General features: G+C 52.5%; 4 protein-coding genes across 4 annotated transcripts; 2 read left to right on the forward strand and 2 right to left on the reverse strand.

The window, feature by feature from the left end:
- Positions 1–567: 567 nt before the first annotated feature.
- Positions 568–5191, reverse strand: N7473_007403 (ubiquitin-binding TORC1 subunit KOG1; the record flags this gene model as incomplete). Its single annotated transcript, XM_057153343.1, has 5 exons — positions 568–757; positions 818–1155; positions 1224–1557; positions 1615–4667; positions 4733–5191. 5 exons carry the CDS (start codon positions 5189–5191, stop codon positions 568–570), a joined length of 4374 nt encoding a protein of 1457 aa, XP_057007681.1.
- A 2966-nt stretch (positions 5192–8157) lies between these two features.
- Positions 8158–12806, forward strand: N7473_007404 (putative cell polarity protein (Tea1); the record flags this gene model as incomplete). The annotated part of the gene is made up of 4 exons (XM_057153344.1): positions 8158–8415; positions 8494–8890; positions 8951–9233; positions 9293–12806. The coding sequence occupies 4 exons, from the start codon at positions 8158–8160 to the stop codon at positions 12804–12806; spliced, it is 4452 nt and encodes a 1483-aa protein (XP_057007682.1).
- A 556-nt stretch (positions 12807–13362) lies between these two features.
- Positions 13363–13551, reverse strand: N7473_007405 (uncharacterized protein; the record flags this gene model as incomplete). The annotated part of the gene is made up of 1 exon (XM_057153345.1): positions 13363–13551. The coding sequence occupies one exon, from the start codon at positions 13549–13551 to the stop codon at positions 13363–13365; it is 189 nt and encodes a 62-aa protein (XP_057007683.1).
- A 1319-nt stretch (positions 13552–14870) lies between these two features.
- Positions 14871–16411, forward strand: N7473_007406 (casein kinase 1 family protein; the record flags this gene model as incomplete). Its single annotated transcript, XM_057153346.1, has 4 exons — positions 14871–14882; positions 15039–15111; positions 15165–16179; positions 16318–16411. 4 exons carry the CDS (start codon positions 14871–14873, stop codon positions 16409–16411), a joined length of 1194 nt encoding a protein of 397 aa, XP_057007684.1.
- Positions 16412–17432: the final 1021 nt, after the last annotated feature.

Below are 17432 nucleotides of genomic sequence, written 5' to 3' on the forward strand. Positions count from 1 at the left end.
GTATACGAGCTTCAGGGTGAGAGTTTTGATAGGCACATTATTCTGGTATTGAATGATTTACTTGGCAGGAAATAAATAATCATTAAGATCACGGAGACCATACGGGAAGCACCATCTACACTAAGCCAGTTGCGACGATTACAGCGCAGATGCCATCCCAAGTCCTACCTTCCACCTGGAAAATCATTCTAAGGCAGTTCAAAACGATACCGGGATATTCGAAGCTTGAATAAAGAGGACTAGAAGGAGAATGGAGAATGCAATCTCAGAAGCAGTGCTTCATTTCATAGGAGAGAGCAAATATTAAAGGAGAAGAGGGACAAAATCAACATGATCATAGATCCGGGGGATAAGAATAGTCGAAGCTTGAAAAACAAAACGCGGTCCACCAGGGGAATGAAGGGGGAACAGAATCGCGGATCCCATGAAAAAGACTCGCCGAAACGCCGTGTAGATTGTGCGGGATATGTAGAGCCATATTACAGGGGCTGAGGCATTGGGGAAAGGTAGGGAGGTGGAAAAGAAGATCGTACAGCGAAGAAGAATGGGAAGAAGGCCTGGCTGAGTCTAGCAAGACACGAGGTTAATATGGTGGTCGTTCAGGGCCGCGCATGCAAGCATGGTGCGGTGCGGGTGGAAAGCCGTGCCGGCGATGGGGGAAGAGCGGTTGTGGTGGAGGAAGCTCGAGTAGGGCTCGAAGGTGGAGAGGTATGTGCCGTCAACATTGTAAGTCTTGACTTCGTGACGGTTGGTTCCCCTATTCAAAAGAGGTTTAGTCAACAAAAACAGTCAGTTCACTGAGTAACGAAATACATACATGCTGAAGACAGGGGCGTGTTCGTGGACGCTCAGGGTGCGAAGAGTGTCCTTGGTAGCAGAGATGGTAGAAAGCGCGCCATTCATGCGGAGATCCCAGAGTCGGATCTCGCCGTTACGGCTGCCTGAAATGAGCTCTCGCAAGCCGCCCCGTTGCATGTGGACATTGGTGATCCACTGCTTATGCTCACGCCAAACCTTGACCATGGATGTAGTTGGCTTGAGACGCTGGTCGAAGACGCGGACGGCGCCATCACCGAAGCCCGCGACGAAGATATTGCCAGCAACTTGGTCGGATGTCAAAGATGTGATGCAGGAGCCGGAGCGCGCGGGGATATCCTGTGATCAAAGAGTCGGGGGTTAACACATTCTTTCGAAGCTTGCCGGGAAGGGCATCCAGAACTTACATTGGTGCACACTTCGGTAGCTGCGTTCCACACCCGAATCACCTTCACGTCTCCTGCAACCAAAGCTTTTCCTTGTCCCTGTTGCCAGTCAAGCACGAGGCCTGCATTACGATTGCTTGGGATGAGTTCAGGAAGAGCGCGGAAAGCTGTCACAATCTCAATGTTCCTCGCCGACTCGTAGTGTCGGAACAGCTTGAGCACACCATCAGACGAACCAGTCAAGAGAAGGGCTTGATCATCCTCGTTGATGTAGCGGACTTCATTGATCTTCGATCCCACAGGGTTGCCATTCGAGAACTGGTTGAGCCGTTTGTGGTTCTGCCAATCCCAGATTCTGTGCGAGAAAGAGTTAATGACAAATAGAAAGAGAAGTATCTCTTGCTAGACTTACGCAACAGTATCCCGGTCATCTGCAACAGCAAGATGATCCTCGAATTGATGGAAGCACATCTTCAATGGCTGACTGCTGTTCGAGAGGAGAGTGATCGAATTATCCCACCGGCTTGTGCCGGCCTTACCCTTGAGCGGCTGTGTCTCGGAGATGATCTTCTCGTTGCGGCCGCGTCGCCAAAGTCTCTCATTGTAATCGGAACTACCGGGCTCATCGGGCTCGTTGGGTTTCATCTGGGGCTCGCGGAAATACTTTTCGAGGGTAAGCACAGAGTCGGGTTTAAGTTTCAGGGCCTCCTCATGGGTAATGGATGGGTAAATAAAAGATGGGATTACCTCTGTCGACCAGGATAGGAAATGGCTCTTCAACGGAATAAATGGTGCCTCCTCTGGGTTCCTAGGAATGAATCCCCGAGACGTGGGAGTAGGAGCTTGGTGATAAGCTGTTGCCGGAGCGACGTGGTCGTTGACTTCTGGGGGACGTGTCCATTCGGGGGGTGCACGACCGCGGGGTGTCATGGGCATTCGACTCTTAGAGGTGGGTGAGGGAGGAGTTGAATTCTCTGATGAATCAGTTGTGGAGCCGCCGAAGGCTAGGTTCTTTAGAGAAGCGGCAACACTGGCGGTACGCCTAAACCCTAACGAAAGGTATCCTTCTTGTTTGGAGGGCACTGTTGTTAATGACGGGGGCGTTGAGGGCGGTGCTGACTTCTCCGATCGTTCCTGTATCTGGATCCGTTGTGACATACGGCTTGTGAGATCGAGGATCTCGATTCTGATTCTGTCAGCAAGAGTCGACATGGGTGACTCCAAAAGGGCCAGGTGAATGTAGTCAACGATGATACCGGCATCCTGGGCAATGTCAGGATGCGGATCAACGGACAAGATGAGAACCTGCTTCCAGATTGTCCCAAATGTTGTGTTCCGAGACAATTGGGTTTGCTTGGCGTCCGTGATAATCTCGCCGTCCTGAGCCTCGATGCGGCTGGTGTTTGAGCCTTCCTTTCGAAGACGGTGCATCAGGGATCGTTTCTCATCTTGCAATTCTTCATAAGCAGCCACCACAAACTTATTCTGATGGCGCTTGACGAATGTTGAGAAAAATACGGCGAGTTCCTTGCGGACAAGCACGCTCCCGTCGGCCGCCATGGGCAAGACCGACAAAGCCAATGCCTCCTCGATCTGGGCAACTTGGTCGGTCAAGTCGGGAATGCCAATGAATGTTGTCACTGCATGAAGCATAGCAGCGCGAACTTCCGGAACTGGATCAAAGTTCAATTCACAAAGTCGGGTGGGAGCTGCACATCGAATTCCCATCCACTTTGCTTCCGGAAAGTCACGCCAAAGCATGCTCAGGCACAGGCATGACCACTGACGAAGCAAGGGATTTTCAACGTCGCCGAGATGGCTTAAGCACGAGTCGAATAAATCAGCGGAGAGGCACACGTTCTGGCCTTGAGGATAGTTTCTGCAAAATATGGAAACAATAAAGGCACACATGGCGCGGTGCTCGCTGGCATTTCCAACGGGAATGGGAGAAGAGGGGTTAAGAATCGAGATGAAATAGTGAATCCCATTGTCCTTTAGCAGATCCACCTGGACCCCATTATCCACGGCCATTATGCGGGCCCAAATGAAAACCATGACGGGTTTCAATTCTTGAGCAGCCGACTGCAACAGCTTGACGACGTATGGGAAGATTCCTATGCTTAAAGCCAGGTGGACAGCCCATGGGCCCAAATCCAGGAATTTGCTCAGCAAGATCAGTGCACGCAGTCGATGAGCCTGACTAAGAAGGACCTGCAAGACAATAGGCAGTTGATCCGGTGGGTTCTTCTCTGTAGGACCAGACGAGAGGTAAACCTCGAACGCAGTGAGTTGCTCGGCGAAGAATGTGGAATGCTGATACTCGTACTGTCGGCGGCCCTCTTCATGATCAATAAGAGCAGGCAGCTGCGAGAGCACCATCTCCACGGCGAGATCCCAGCTCTTCCAGAGCGGATGCTGGTGAGTCCCGGGGAGCTCTGGTGAGGAGATGGGATGACATTTGTACGTGCGCATGATACGCTCACTAAGTAGGAAATTGCGGAACAGTGCAGCAACCATCAGATCCTGTCGGAAAAGCTTCTTGAACAGAGCGCGGGGCAGCGTGTTCCAAGCAATTGTATCGGTGATCGCTGTGAAGATCCAATTGAGCTCTCCCAGTGGGCTGCGGCGATCCTGGAGGCGACCTGGGACTCGGAAATCGTCGATGGAGATATTAGTCCGCAGCGGATTCTGCAGAACGAAGAAACGCAGAGCGATCTCAATCGGAGTGGTGAGACAACATGTGAAGAGATCGGCAGGTAGGTCGGGGTTCGTTGGAAGAGACTCGTTCTTTTGGCAAGCTGCGAGAAGAATGCAATCGCCATAGTTTTGTACAATGGCATTGGGGTCACGTTTCTTTGCCTCCGCATTCTCTTTCTCGTGCTTCTCCACAAACGTATGGAAGTTCTGAACAATATTTCCTGCGTGTGATACGTCGAAAACGAAAAGACTGGGGCCAGCCAGCCATGACTGCAGGTCATAGAGGGGCACGGGGATGTACTGGGTGTAGTTCTTGTTGAAAACCCAGATTTCACCGGACTGGGTAGGCAACGGCACTCCGTGACCATTGTAATGTAGCAGGACTCGTTCATCCTTGGCGTTCCGTCGCAAAGACATACAGAACTTCTTGGTCTCATCCACCGATGGATCCAGATATTGCTTATATCTCGTGCGAAGACTCAACGTCTCGTATTGCTCCTGCAACTTCTTGCCGATCTGTTCCATGATCTTGTTCTGGCCGCCACCCGTGGTCGAGGTGGGATCGACCCAACATTCGAGCTTTGAACTCGGATTGGTTTTGACCACATCTGGGGGGTCAACACCGATGTTCAGACAAATTGCAAGAGCTGCAGAGACTGTCTTAAGCCTGTCTTTCATACGCCATTCCTGAGTTGGCCAGCTTCCGTCCGGGTTGCGCGCGATACCGTTGGTCTCGTGACGTTTCTCGGTGAAATACATATAGAAGTTCTTGTTGAGATATCTGCCGTCAGCTTTGGACTTGCGCCACAGATCAATCACCCTCATAGGCTTACCGAGTGTAGAATCTTGAGATATTCGCTGGAGGTGTATTCCTCCTGCCAACCATGGCGCATGGCGAAGTCTTCCTCATCCTCGCCTGGCGATTTGTCGAATGTAACACGCTGAGGGCCATAGTCACTCCTTGCTCGTTTCAGCATGGCTGGTCGGCTGCTCTCCGATCTGCGAGGAGAAGGGCGCCGAGGTGGCTCGTCCGGTGATATCACTGCATTCTCTCCCCCGGAGCTCGTGGGACGAGCAGGCGGGGCCAACGACGAGGACATCTGCTCCACCGTAGTGAATGAACGATGGTGACTGCTCAATGGAGCGGGCGAGCGTTCGCGTGTGGGAATGGTTGTTTCTAGCTCGGGTCCAAACGCGACTCGAACGGACTTGGTAGGGCGGCGGGGTTCGGGCGCCCCGTTGGTCGCCGGGTGTTGGGAGGTTTCTTCCATATCTGCAGTTGGGTCCCTCATGTTGTATGTTCGGTCATGGTGTTACTCGAAAGGTGGGGCTTCGAAAGCCGCGGGGGTTGGGAGTAGGCAGCTCAAAAGTGCGAGCAACCTCCAACCTTTGTATCTCTCGGGACTGATTAGGCTCAACCTGGCACAGATAGGTCTCGCAGAGCAGGTACCTGGGTGATGGATCGGGTATGAGTTGGGCAGAAGATACCCGATATAGATCTCAGATATGGTTAAACGAATGAGGTGACGGGTTGTCGAGAGCAACCCAGAACCATGAAGGTCTGGAACCGCAAGCGACGCAACGGTGAGGCTCCGATGCCGAGCGAGCGATCCCGGATTATAGATTCCCCGGTCCGTCCTCTTTGCTGAGTCATACGGGAGCTTCCTGCCTGATTTGGACGGATTTGTTACTGGACCACAACATCATAGAGAGCGGAATTCTATTCCAAAGGCCTTTACAGATATTAATATACTCGATGCATTTCTAATCAATGATGGGATGATATTCTGAATCATGATGTGTATCCAGATGTAGTCCAGGACGTCCATGGTTGCTCTGCTGTTTTTGCATTCCATAGATTCCTGATAGGCGATAAGCGCGCTATAAGTAGATAACCCATGTTTCTGGGGTCTAATAATCTTGGCAGGGAAGGTGTTCATGGACACCAGTTATCACTTGACAATAGTTGCCAAGCTCATCAAGGGACGATTAGTCTAGTATTGGACTCTAGAACTATCACACCTCATATATACCCATGGGGATTTTATTGTGAGGTAAAATCGCGTTTTTCCTTGCCTCTGGCCACACATCAATGTCGTTGGCAATGAACACACGGTCTGAGACAGCGGCACGGCGGGGAGTCAGGGTGAACTCCCGAAATTAAAAGGTTTCACTGCCTGGAGGTAGCGAATGTATGGACAGTTTGGAGCTAGGGAAACCGTAAAATCTCGTCTGAGTCCTGACCAGTCTTCAAATACTTGTGTTTTATGTTGCTCAAATTATGTTTCCTTTGTGGATAGTAGATGGCGAGTTCCAGCCTCCATGACAATATATAGTTTCACCCTCATATAGCGGGGAACGACACATTACGTTTATTCGTAGAACAGTGTTGTTTGGCTGCATGTGTGGGATTTCTAGAATTCTCGGGTGTGGCATATGATGACCGTCATCCCTAGTGAGCCAAGCGTAACCGAGAACCGGGCAGGCGGGCGCTCAGGGACGGAAGTACAGGGAAGTCGGTCACTGGTGTACTCCGTAGTGATCATCGCAATCCCAAATTCCTCTCCTAGGCAAGGAACAGGAAAATCCAATGCTCAATGCCCCAGCGCCCCAGCGCCCCCTTTTTTCGATGGATTCATGGGAAATCCATTATTATGACGCTGTCCTTGGTGGACTACAGTAACTATGGGATTATTGATGCTGATAGTAGATTGATCTTCTGCGACCGTAATGAAAAACTCCGTACGGAGTACAGGTACAGGGTATATCTCCACCCATCGAGGGACCAAGTGCCGCTGACGAGCGAACGTCGGCAGCCACGGTGAGCCACCCCTGATTCTTTCTCCGAACTACAGCACCATGGGAACAGTTCGAAGGCGATAGGTTCCCTACACGTTGTGGAGAGTGGATCGTCGTGTGGAATCGGGCCATCCTGAACGGCCATTGGGTGGCTTGTTCTGACGCTGGCTTGGGACCGCCCCGCGGTTGGCCCTAATGGCCGTGATGCAATTATAATTAGAATTGTTACGGAGGACTCTAATGACTGTAGTTGAAGGGCAAGGAGGAGATCAAGCATTATTATCAGGGTATCAGTGACATACCACGGAGTATATATGTATGCTCCACGTAGGGCTCGAAGTAGTAGCGGTCAATATTGATGGCTTCTCTTTGATAGAACAGTCGAGGGGTTGGAAAGCGATAGAACTGAAGATTCTGGACAAGGGCTATGCCTTTTACAATTCCCTGGTGACCATTGATTACTTGATTGGTGATAGAACAATGTGTCAAAATGTTTGTGTAGAATTGTTTGGCATGGAAGAGATCTATGCGCATGGATCTTGAATTTGATGCGAGTGCAATCTCCCTGAGGAGGAGTCTTCGTATAGGGTAATAGCAAGGCACGAGGCACAGTAGAATAAAAATGTCTGATCGCAAGATTGGGAAATTCCCCCCAGACACCTCGAGGAAGTCGCATGAGAGGACCATAATAACAATTGTAGGCTGGGAGACCAGAAAAGTAGAGCCCAAGAATGAGGGCGCATAGTTTAAGCAGCAGTAACACGTTGAAAGCCCCCAAGTTCTGGCCGTTGGAGCCGATGCCCCTGAGTTATGCAAGCCTCTTTGGCTTTCCCTCCCCCCCATACCAAGTCCTCCTCAAGTGGATTGCTACCGGGCCACTCACACTGGTTGGACTTAGTTGGACTAGACCAACCTCCGAGAAATTGAAACCACCTTCGCTTCCTCTCCTTCTAGGATCTACACTTCTTTCTCTTCTCCCTTCCTTCTAACCACCTCCCCCATCCCCTCTGTTTTCACCTCGTTCTCCCCCAAGCCCTGTGGGCATCTGTTCGACTATTACTCTCCTTTCTATGCCCTGAGGGCTTCGACCACTGGGGTGTTGTGTTCAGTCCACGTCTTAACTCCACCCACCACCGCATCCCCCTGGACACATAATTTTTTCCCCGAACGCTGAGCGGCCTGTGAATGGGACTCTTTCAACGGTTCCCAGTGCGGTTCCTGGTTCCCAACTCCACATCCAACTGAAAACACACCACCGCAACTTTCCCCTGGCTCCGCCCCGGTCGCAGTGCCAGTCCTACAAAACCTCATCCAACTTCCCCCCGAACACTTGTCTTTGATACCGCTGGGGGCCGGATTTCCAGGATCGAGTCAATCGCACCACCGTCTGCGCAATTTGACCGGTGGGCGTCGATTCTTCTCATTGCGCCGTTGAACGACCGATTACGACACATTCACGATGGCTTTTTTGTTCAAATCTAAGAAAAATCAACAAGGGACCACGCTCCCTCCAGCGACAAGGAACCTCCATACCTCCGAAGGCGCCCCATCCGCTGGTGGTCCTCCTCCGATGACCAACGGGATCAAAGAAGGCAATGCCTTTGCGCAGCACACACCCACGTCGAGCAGTAGCTACAACAACTCGCTCAGTTCGGCCACTAGTCCAACAAGCCCGGACCCCGTCAAAGTGCGACAGCGGGCCGAATCAGAGTCGCAGGTAAGTGGAATCTTGGCTCCCGTCCGCCGTAATCGAGTTGTGCATCCCTGACTCTGGTGGTTTGGGTTTTCCCTTTAGGTTCAGCGACCACAGCAGCCTCTTAATGGCGTGTCTCCGACAAGTCCGAACTCCTCCCTCTACCCGTGGTCGCAACGACGCCTCAACTTTTCCTCTCCGCAAACGAATCCGTTCCCGCGATATGGAGCCGCGATCAATGCCGTGGCATCGAAGGAAGGCGACATCTACATGATGGGCGGTTTGATCGATGGTTCAACGGTCAAGGGCGATTTGTGGATGATTGAGAGCAGCGGCGGCAGTCTGTCCTGTTTCCAAATTGCGACGGTCTCGGAGGGCCCAGGGCCTCGAGTTGGCCACGCCAGCTTGCTAGTTGGCAATGCGTTCATTGTATTTGGTGGTGACACTAAGATCAACGAGACGGATGCCTTGGACGACACACTTTACCTTTTGAATACCTGTATGTTGTCTGATACGAGCCTTTTGGGGGGTTTCAATTTCTAACTAGGCACGTTTTTAGCTTCTCGCCAATGGTCCCGCGCAATTCCTCCTAGTCCCCGTCCTTCTGGCCGGTATGGTCACACACTCAACATTCTCGGCTCCAAGCTCTACGTTTTTGGCGGTCAAGTGGAGGGTTTCTTTTTCAATGACTTGGTTGCATTCGATCTGAACCAGCTGCAGAACCCCACTAACAAGTGGGAGCTGCTTGTTCAAAACAGTCACGAAGGCGGACCTCCAGAGGGTGATATTCCCCCTGCTCGTACCAACCACACCCTTGTCAGCCACAACGAGAAACTATACCTGTAAGTTTATAACCTTCTGGATGGAACAGAAAAGGAGCATCGGAGCTGACTCGAAGCAGCTTTGGAGGAACGAATGGTGTGAAATGGTTCAACGATGTTTGGACTTTTGACCCTCGTACCAATACCTGGACCGAACAAGACTGTGTTGGATTCATTCCGACTCCCAGAGAGGGTCATGCGGCTGCCCTTGTGAACGACGTGATGTATGTCTTCGGAGGCCGTACTGACGAAGGAATGGACCTGGGGGATCTATCTGCATTCCGTATCACCACTCGCCGCTGGTACTCGTTCCAGAACATGGGCCCCGCGCCATCTCCTCGGTCTGGACATAGTATGACAGCCTTTGGCAAGCAGATCATTGTGATGGCTGGAGAGCCGAGCTCAGCCCCGAGGGACCCCGCAGAACTCAGCATGGCGTATATTCTCGACACTGGCAAGATCCGATATCCCAACGATTCGCAGTCAAGCGATCGTGCCCCAGTCCCGGCCGGCAGGAAAATAAGCACCGACAAGCAAGCACCCTCATCGGGACGCACATCTCGCGAGGCTCAGAATGCAACCCCAGACCAACTGCGCCGTGGCCCGACACCTTCTCGCGAGAGCATTATACAAGCCGCAGGTGCGAAGCCTGGAGAGTTCGGGTCGAACCCGAATCTAGGCCCTGGATCCCGACTCCCAAGAGCCTCGATTGCACAGGCGCCGGCTGGCCCACCACCCCCTGGACAGGCCCCATCCCCCGGCCCCCGTACGAATGGACCTTCACCCGGACCGAACACTCGCAGCAAGACCCCCACCAAGAATGATCGTGGATTTACGCCAACAGTGGATGTCCGTGCAGCAAATGCCGACCGTAATGTCGAATCTCCCGTAGCCAAGGATATGCACGAGAGCTCAGGCTCTTCCGGGCAACGGACTCCAACCCAGCAACCGCAAAAAATTACCGCAAAAGCAATGGAGGCTGGCGAGGCCGCTCCAATGATGACACCTGCCCGCCAACGGTCTCTGCGTCAACACCGGCAGCGGGGTTCTATGGATAGCGCAGAGGAGTCTGTGCTTGGCCGACAAGCTCCTAGCATCGATGGCTCTATCGAGTCTCGCAGCTTCCGCAACTCTCGGACTCTTGTCGATGAGCCCCGCTCGCCCAGGCTGACTCCTCACCAAGAGGCCTTGATCAAGGAGCTGGAGGCAGCCAAGGCTCGCAATGCCTGGTACGCATCCGAGCTGTCTTTGGCCAAAAAGGCTGGCTACGTCCCCAGTGCGGCCAGCAGCCCTGCAATCGACGAGCGTATCAACGAGTCCCTCAATGATGAAGATCGCCCTCTCGTCGAAGCATTCCTTGCCATGCGGGCCGAGCTGGCGAAAATGCAGGTTACTGTGGATCGTCAAGCGGCAATCGCCTCCAAACGGATCGCGGAAGTTGAGCATCAGCGTGACGTGGCAGTCAGCGAGGCCGCATACTCGCGAACTAGACTTGCCGCCCACGGTGGTAGCCAGCGAGGTACTCCTCAGCCCGAAGGTCCTCGTGATGGAGAGGACGAACGCCCTACCGACATGGGTCGCCGACTTGCACTGGCCTTGGCCTCTCAGTCCGAGTTGAAGGCTAAGCTGGAAGCGCTGACCACCGACCTCCAGCAAGAAAAGCAAGCCAAGGAGCTGGCTGAGGATACGATCGAAGCCACTCGCAAGCGTCTTGCAGAGCTGGAAATGTCGAATAGCGCATTGGAGGCTGAGAATCTGCGGGCCGAGCTGCACAAAGCTGAAGCAACCGCGAGAGAAGAGGCTTTGCTGCGCTCAGAAGCCGAGGCTTCCTTGAAACAGCTCATCATCGACAAAGAGGAGCTCCTCAAACACGCCGAAGATTCTTCAGGGCGTCTCAAAGACTTTAACAGCAACTTCGATGGCTTGCGGGAGGCTGTTGCAGCATCTGCCGCAAAGACTGCCATTGTTGAGAAGCAGCTGCATGAGGAGCGAGAACGCCGTGAAGGCCTGGAGCGGAAGCTCTTGCAACTCCGCTCTGAACATGAAGAGCGAACCACCGAGTTGGAGAACACTACTCGCCGCCTACGGGATGCTGAGGAACTGGCTGACATCCATGCCAAGGAGGCTGAGACGCATAAGCTGGCTTTCGTGTCTGGCCTCGAGCGTGCCACATCGGTTGATCTGGAGGCCTCGATCAAATCTCGTGCTGATCAACGTGTTGCAGCCCTGGAGGCCCAGGTCGAGCGATCTACCACTCTGGCCAAGGCCAACCAGGCTGCTGCTGATTCTGCTGCCGACAAGTTGCGCCGGGCTGAAGAGAGGATTGCTGGACTCGAGGCGTATCAGGAGCAAGCCAGTCGTGAGGGACTCCAACTCCGGAGACAGCTCCAGAATGCTATGAAGGAGAGCCAGGCAGCGACTGCGGAAAGCCGGGACCTGAAGTCTCAGCTTGAATCCCACCAGCGCGATGCGAATGCCTTGAATATTCAGCACGCCGCTCTTAAGGACCTCCTCGGCGAACGTGGCGTGAGCACTGACAGCCGGCGATCCCCTCGTCTCGAGTCACCGGGCTCTCGCTTCGGCACCCCGGAGCAGAGCCGGCTGCGAGAGCTTGAGCAGCAGTTGTCCAACAGCTTGAAGGCTCACGATGATCTCAAGAACTCGTTTGAAGTGCGGGAGCAAGAGGCTGACCGCGCGTTCCGGGAGAAGCTGGAACAGCTGGAAAATGACTATCAGTCGGCGGTGCACTACGTGAAGGGTACTGAGAAGATGCTGAAGCGCATGAAGGATGAGCTTAGCCGCTACAAGGCCCAGAATGCCAAGTTGCAGTCTGAGCTTGAGGCTTCTCAGAAGAGTCTGGAGAATGGTGGCACTCAGTCGGAGGCCGCTGCTGCTGACTGGGAGGTTGAGCGTGCTCGACTCCAGAAATCCATCTCCGACCTGGAATCTAATACCTCCTCCTCGCTTGAGAGCTTAGAGACCCAGATTTCGGAAATGAAGAAGCAGCTTGCCGCCGCCGAAGCTGAGAAAGAAAAGGCGCAGGCTGAGCATGAGCGCTCTCAGCGAGAGCTTCTTGCTGCTGCCGACCGTAGCCGCGCTGAATTGGAGCAGCTCAAGCAGGAGAACATTCACCTCGAGAGCCGTGCTACGGATGCGGAGCAGAAGGTGAACATGCTCTTGGAGCAAGTTGAGACTTCCGTTGGCCACTATCGGCGTCAGTCCCAGCACGGTGGCCAGGGACCTAACGGCATCTCTCGCACTCACAGCAATGCGTCCAGCAACACTATTAGCGGCCGAGCTCGTGCCGATAGCAGTGTGTCCCAAGACTCGACTGCTTTCCCCGACAACCGTGGCTCTATGGCCTTGGACTCCCTTGCTAATGAGCTGGAGGCCCTACGCACCCACTGGGAGAGCACCAACCGCAACTATCGCTTGAGCAGCCAGCTGGATCTGGAGCGAACTCCAACCAAGGAGAACAGCGATGGTCCTGCTTTGATGAGCGATAGCTTGGCGGAATGGCGGAGGCGATTGGAGGAGGAAGAACGGGCTGGAGGTAACAAGAGCAAGCCAGAGATTGCTTCCAATGTGATCTAAGCCCTGTATTCGCGCATCTCTTCCCCATTCTATGACCATGTGCACTGAGATATGTCGATTCGCAACTCCTCTTCTTTTGAGCGCTTTACAGGTGTATTCATTTCGCGTTCTTTCCCTTTTCTTTTCGTCTACTCTATCTTTTTTCCTTGCAGTCGCTTTTGTATTTCGCGATGCATGATCATTATATGATGGAAGGTTCTTTGTTTTCCGTCTTGATCGTCGCTTCGAGGGACGGGATTCCCTTCGTTACTCTAACCCCTTTGTGCTTTTTTCTAGTTCAATCTTCTCGACCGCCCTCTCTGCCCCCACTGTCTCTTTTCTTTTTTTCATCCCCTTTTCCGTTTCTTATACCCCGGTTTTCCGATGTTTTATTGGACCCTGGCTGTACCATTAGCACACCCTACACGAACCTGCCGTCTACTTTATAGTCAGAGAAATCACTATCGTTGCCTCTCCGAAACATCAATTCCTGCTACTGCAATTCTCTCCCTATAGATTCTATAGAAGTAAGATCTACCTCCAATATGATTCGACCACGGCTTTATCGCAGGTACTTTTACATCTGGACGCACGTCACTGCTAGTTTGCCCACCTTGCCACTGCCACTGCCACCCCGGGCTGCACGATAGGCATCGTGCAGAGATGCGGGTGTAGGGTACCACGGGTGTTGGACAACCTGGGGCAAGTTGGCAAACATGGCACTGCATGATAGGTATTTCAGCTCGGTCTCGGGCAGATGAGACATTTCCTGTTTAGGTATTTGCCCATACAGCCCTGCGATTGTTTTTCAGCTTTGCGGCTCTATAGAAAATTTGAACTTGAAGATACTCATACAAGAAAGAGGAGATATAATTTCCATGTTATAATAGTTCTATAAAGACTCTGGATATAGTTAAGGGTCCCGCTCTGGGGTTTTCCTCCACAGCGGCTACATGGAGTTATTTTTGGGATCCGCCGAGACACGCCCTTTGACAATCAATCAAATTCAGCGGGCCAAAATAGCGGCGCCCTGCGGGATTTCCGAACCCTTTTCAGAGGCGGACCCAACCATGTGTTTTTGGTGTTAGGCGCTGATAGCATCATTGACTGTAGATGGGTACAGGATGGGTAATTAATCAGGCATTTATTTAGTAAAAATCAAATGGCTGCTATACAATTTATTTGGTTGTCAACACTGTTTCATATCGTAAGGAAAACAGACCAAACCTGCTAAATGACCATGTTGCAGCCCAACATTTGGAGAAGGGACCGTGTAAGGGTGTTACCATACCAGCCCAAATTCGCGCAAAAAAGGTGCACCTCGGGCGTGCCACCGGTCTCTACTGGCCATTACAGCAACGGGTATGGCGGTTACGGCAATACGGCAGTAACGGTGGTTGTCAGCCACTCCTTTCGCTAATAAAAATTACACCTCACCGACTCCTCCAACGCCCCCCTCTCCTTTCTCTTCTCTCCCAACCCTCCAACTCACCCCCCTCAGGCCCGGTTATCAAGGCTTTGTCCTTGGTATTTCTTCGGTTTTCCTGATCCTTTTAACTTTTCCTCTTTCCTGCACTGATTTTCGGCCCTGTCCGATCGTTCTACAATTCAACCTTCATCCCTCGAATTATCCGCTCTACGGTCGGCATTGGACATTCCGTCCCTCCTCCACACTCTATCGTCTGCTTTCCAGGTATGTGGCCTTTATGTTGTTGGTCGTGTCTCGCGTCTTGGTTGTGCTATTATCTGTCCTTGCTATGTCTTTTTTCGTTTGTCTTCGCAAATATCTTGCTCCTTCCATGTCTACCAAGGAGGCAACAGCGGGTGGCCAAATGTGATAGATGATAACCTGAAGGGGCCCAGCCTCGCCGATGGCCTGAGGCTCAGCTGTCACCCCCTCCTTCAACCCTTCGTTCCTTTTGCTTGCCTGTCCACCTTTTCTCCGGCTATTTCTCTTTCTCTTCACCGTCTCCACACCCTATGTTCTTTCACTTCAACAACCTGACCAACTTTTTCTGACACTCAAGATTCCAGTTCTCTAGGCTTTTGCACGGCTAGCTGCTGTGCACTCATAATCCAGCCAACATGACTACCATGGTCAGTCTCCATCCTCCTCGAGTCCCTCTGTCGACCCCCGCTCGGATGCTCTCTCCGTGACGTGACGAGATTTGGATTGGGGGTCGTCTGCTTATTGATTCGGATCTCCCCTCGTTACCGTATCCGAGATCCCCGATTTGCTGACATCATACACAGGATTTGCGTGTCGGTAACAAGTACCGCATCGGCCGTAAGATCGGAAGCGGTTCTTTCGGTGATATCTACCTCGGTAGGTGAATTGACAATTCCATCGTCTTTGTTCTAGAGCTGACAAGAATACAGGCACCAACATCATTTCCGGTGAAGAGATCGCCATCAAGCTTGAGAGCGTCAAGGCCAAGCACCCTCAGCTCGAATATGAGGCTCGCGTCTACAAGTCTCTCGCCGGTGGTGTCGGTATCCCCTTCGTCCGCTGGTTCGGTACTGAGTGCGACTACAACGCCATGGTTATCGACCTCCTGGGTCCCAGTCTCGAGGACCTGTTCAACTTCTGCAACCGCAAGTTCTCCCTGAAGACCGTTCTTCTCCTCGCCGATCAGCTCATCTCCCGCATCGAATACATCCACGCCAAGTCCTTCATTCACCGTGATATCAAGCCCGACAACTTCCTCATGGGTATTGGCAAGCGTGGTAACCAGGTCAACGTGATCGATTTCGGTTTGGCCAAGAAGTACCGCGACCCCAAGACCCACTTCCACATCCCTTACCGCGAGAACAAGAACCTTACTGGTACTGCCCGTTATGCCAGTATCAACACTCACTTGGGTGTCGAGCAGTCTCGCCGTGATGATATGGAGTCTCTGGGTTACGTGATGCTCTACTTCTGCCGTGGCTCTCTCCCCTGGCAGGGCCTAAAGGCTGCCACCAAAAAGCAGAAGTACGACCGTATCATGGAGAAGAAGATGACCACCCCTACTGAGGTACTCTGCCGTGGTTTCCCCAACGAGTTTGCCATCTACTTGAACTACACTCGCTCGCTCCGCTTCGATGACAAGCCGGACTACTCCTACCTGCGCAAGATCTTCCGTGACCTCTTCGTCCGTGAGTCCTTCCAGTACGACTACGTGTTCGACTGGACTGTCTACAAGTACCAGAAGAACGCTGCCATGATCGTCGACGCCACCAAGAAGGACAAGGATGAGGAGGCGCGCCGCCAGGGTGCCGCTGCCCCCATCGGCGCCAGCGCTGCAGCCGCTAAGCCCGGTGCTATTTCGGGCCAGCGCCGCAAGGTCATTGACCGTGGCGCCCTCGACAACACTCCGGACACCAACCGTGCCGTGGGAGGAAGTGACAGGATGTGAGTACTTTGAAACCTGGTTCCGAGTAGGGAACCCCTTTTTCTCTTTACTCTTTCGCGTTTGGTGTTTTCTTGTGACGCTGGCGTGGAGGACCCTTCAGTTCCGAATCTGACTAATCGCATAGTCTTCGGCGTTAGGCTGCGTTCTGCCTCGAAAGGAGCTGCTTTAGGTTATGGACCTTCTGGTGGCCGTTCGAAGCTGGACGATGGATCAGGGGCTCAGTACTACTAATCCTGCAGCACTGGCAGCGAGACCGGTGATTAGGTGGATTTGATTTTGCTTGATTTCTTTCCCCTTTGCTTGTCTCCTGCCTTGCTCCACGTCCTTCTTTCTCGACCCATGAAACTCCGAGATATTCTCATTGTCACCATCGCTGTGGACACGACCATTCTGCACACGACTTTCTCGGATTTCATTTTTTTCTCTCCTTGGATCTCCCCGTTCATTCTGCGATCATCTCTGACAGCACTTCCACCTCGTCCTCGATTTTATTTCGACCATTGCCGTTTCGATCGGTCAATCGTTTTTCGTTTGCTCATCAATTTGTCCCGCAAAAACTGGAATTACGATCTGTGATTCATATTTTGTGGGCCGAGCTGCCGATGACCTTTGACCACTGTTTTTTTCTTTCCCCCTTTCGGACTCTCGCGCCTGTCTCTTCCGGGATACGACCGATGAATTCAGTTTCGAAACGCTATGATATGGTGGCTATTCGTATGTCTTGACCTTTTCGACCCTTTGCGATTCTGGTACACTGCCAACTCTCCTGAACCGCGCAACTGGAAAGGCAAGACCGAAGGAGAGATGCAAATGACGGCGGCAATTTGGACACACGAACTTCCCCTCTGATTGCTGGTACTGGACGTCCTGGAGCCCGCATGATCGCATGCGTTATCCCATCATTGTTTACCCTTTTACCCATGACTGTTTTGATCCCCTCTGCATTTGAAATTGTTTTTCCTTTTTTTTGTTTTGCTGCATATCGACGCCGTATGGGGACGAGGGGACGACCGGCTCTGGCCGATCGTGATTTGAGGTTGTGGAGAATGCTCGTCGGGGGTGGTTTTCTTCGGGTTCTTTGTTTGTAGGGCACGGGTTCTTGACTTGCTTATCTTTCATGAATCTGGCCCACGAATAGATGTTCTGCCCGCTCGGAGAGGGCTGGTTCTCGACTGGTGATTGGCGACGGAAATGACTAGGGTCGCTTCCGGGGTGGTATTGCGTCGATTTGCATCATGTTTTTTCTGTCATA

This window comes from Penicillium subrubescens (assembly GCF_028828155.1).
Source record: "Penicillium subrubescens strain IBT 31985 chromosome Unknown utg000005l_segment0_segment0, whole genome shotgun sequence".
In the NCBI taxonomy this organism is placed as follows: Eukaryota; Fungi; Ascomycota; class Eurotiomycetes; order Eurotiales; family Aspergillaceae; genus Penicillium; species Penicillium subrubescens.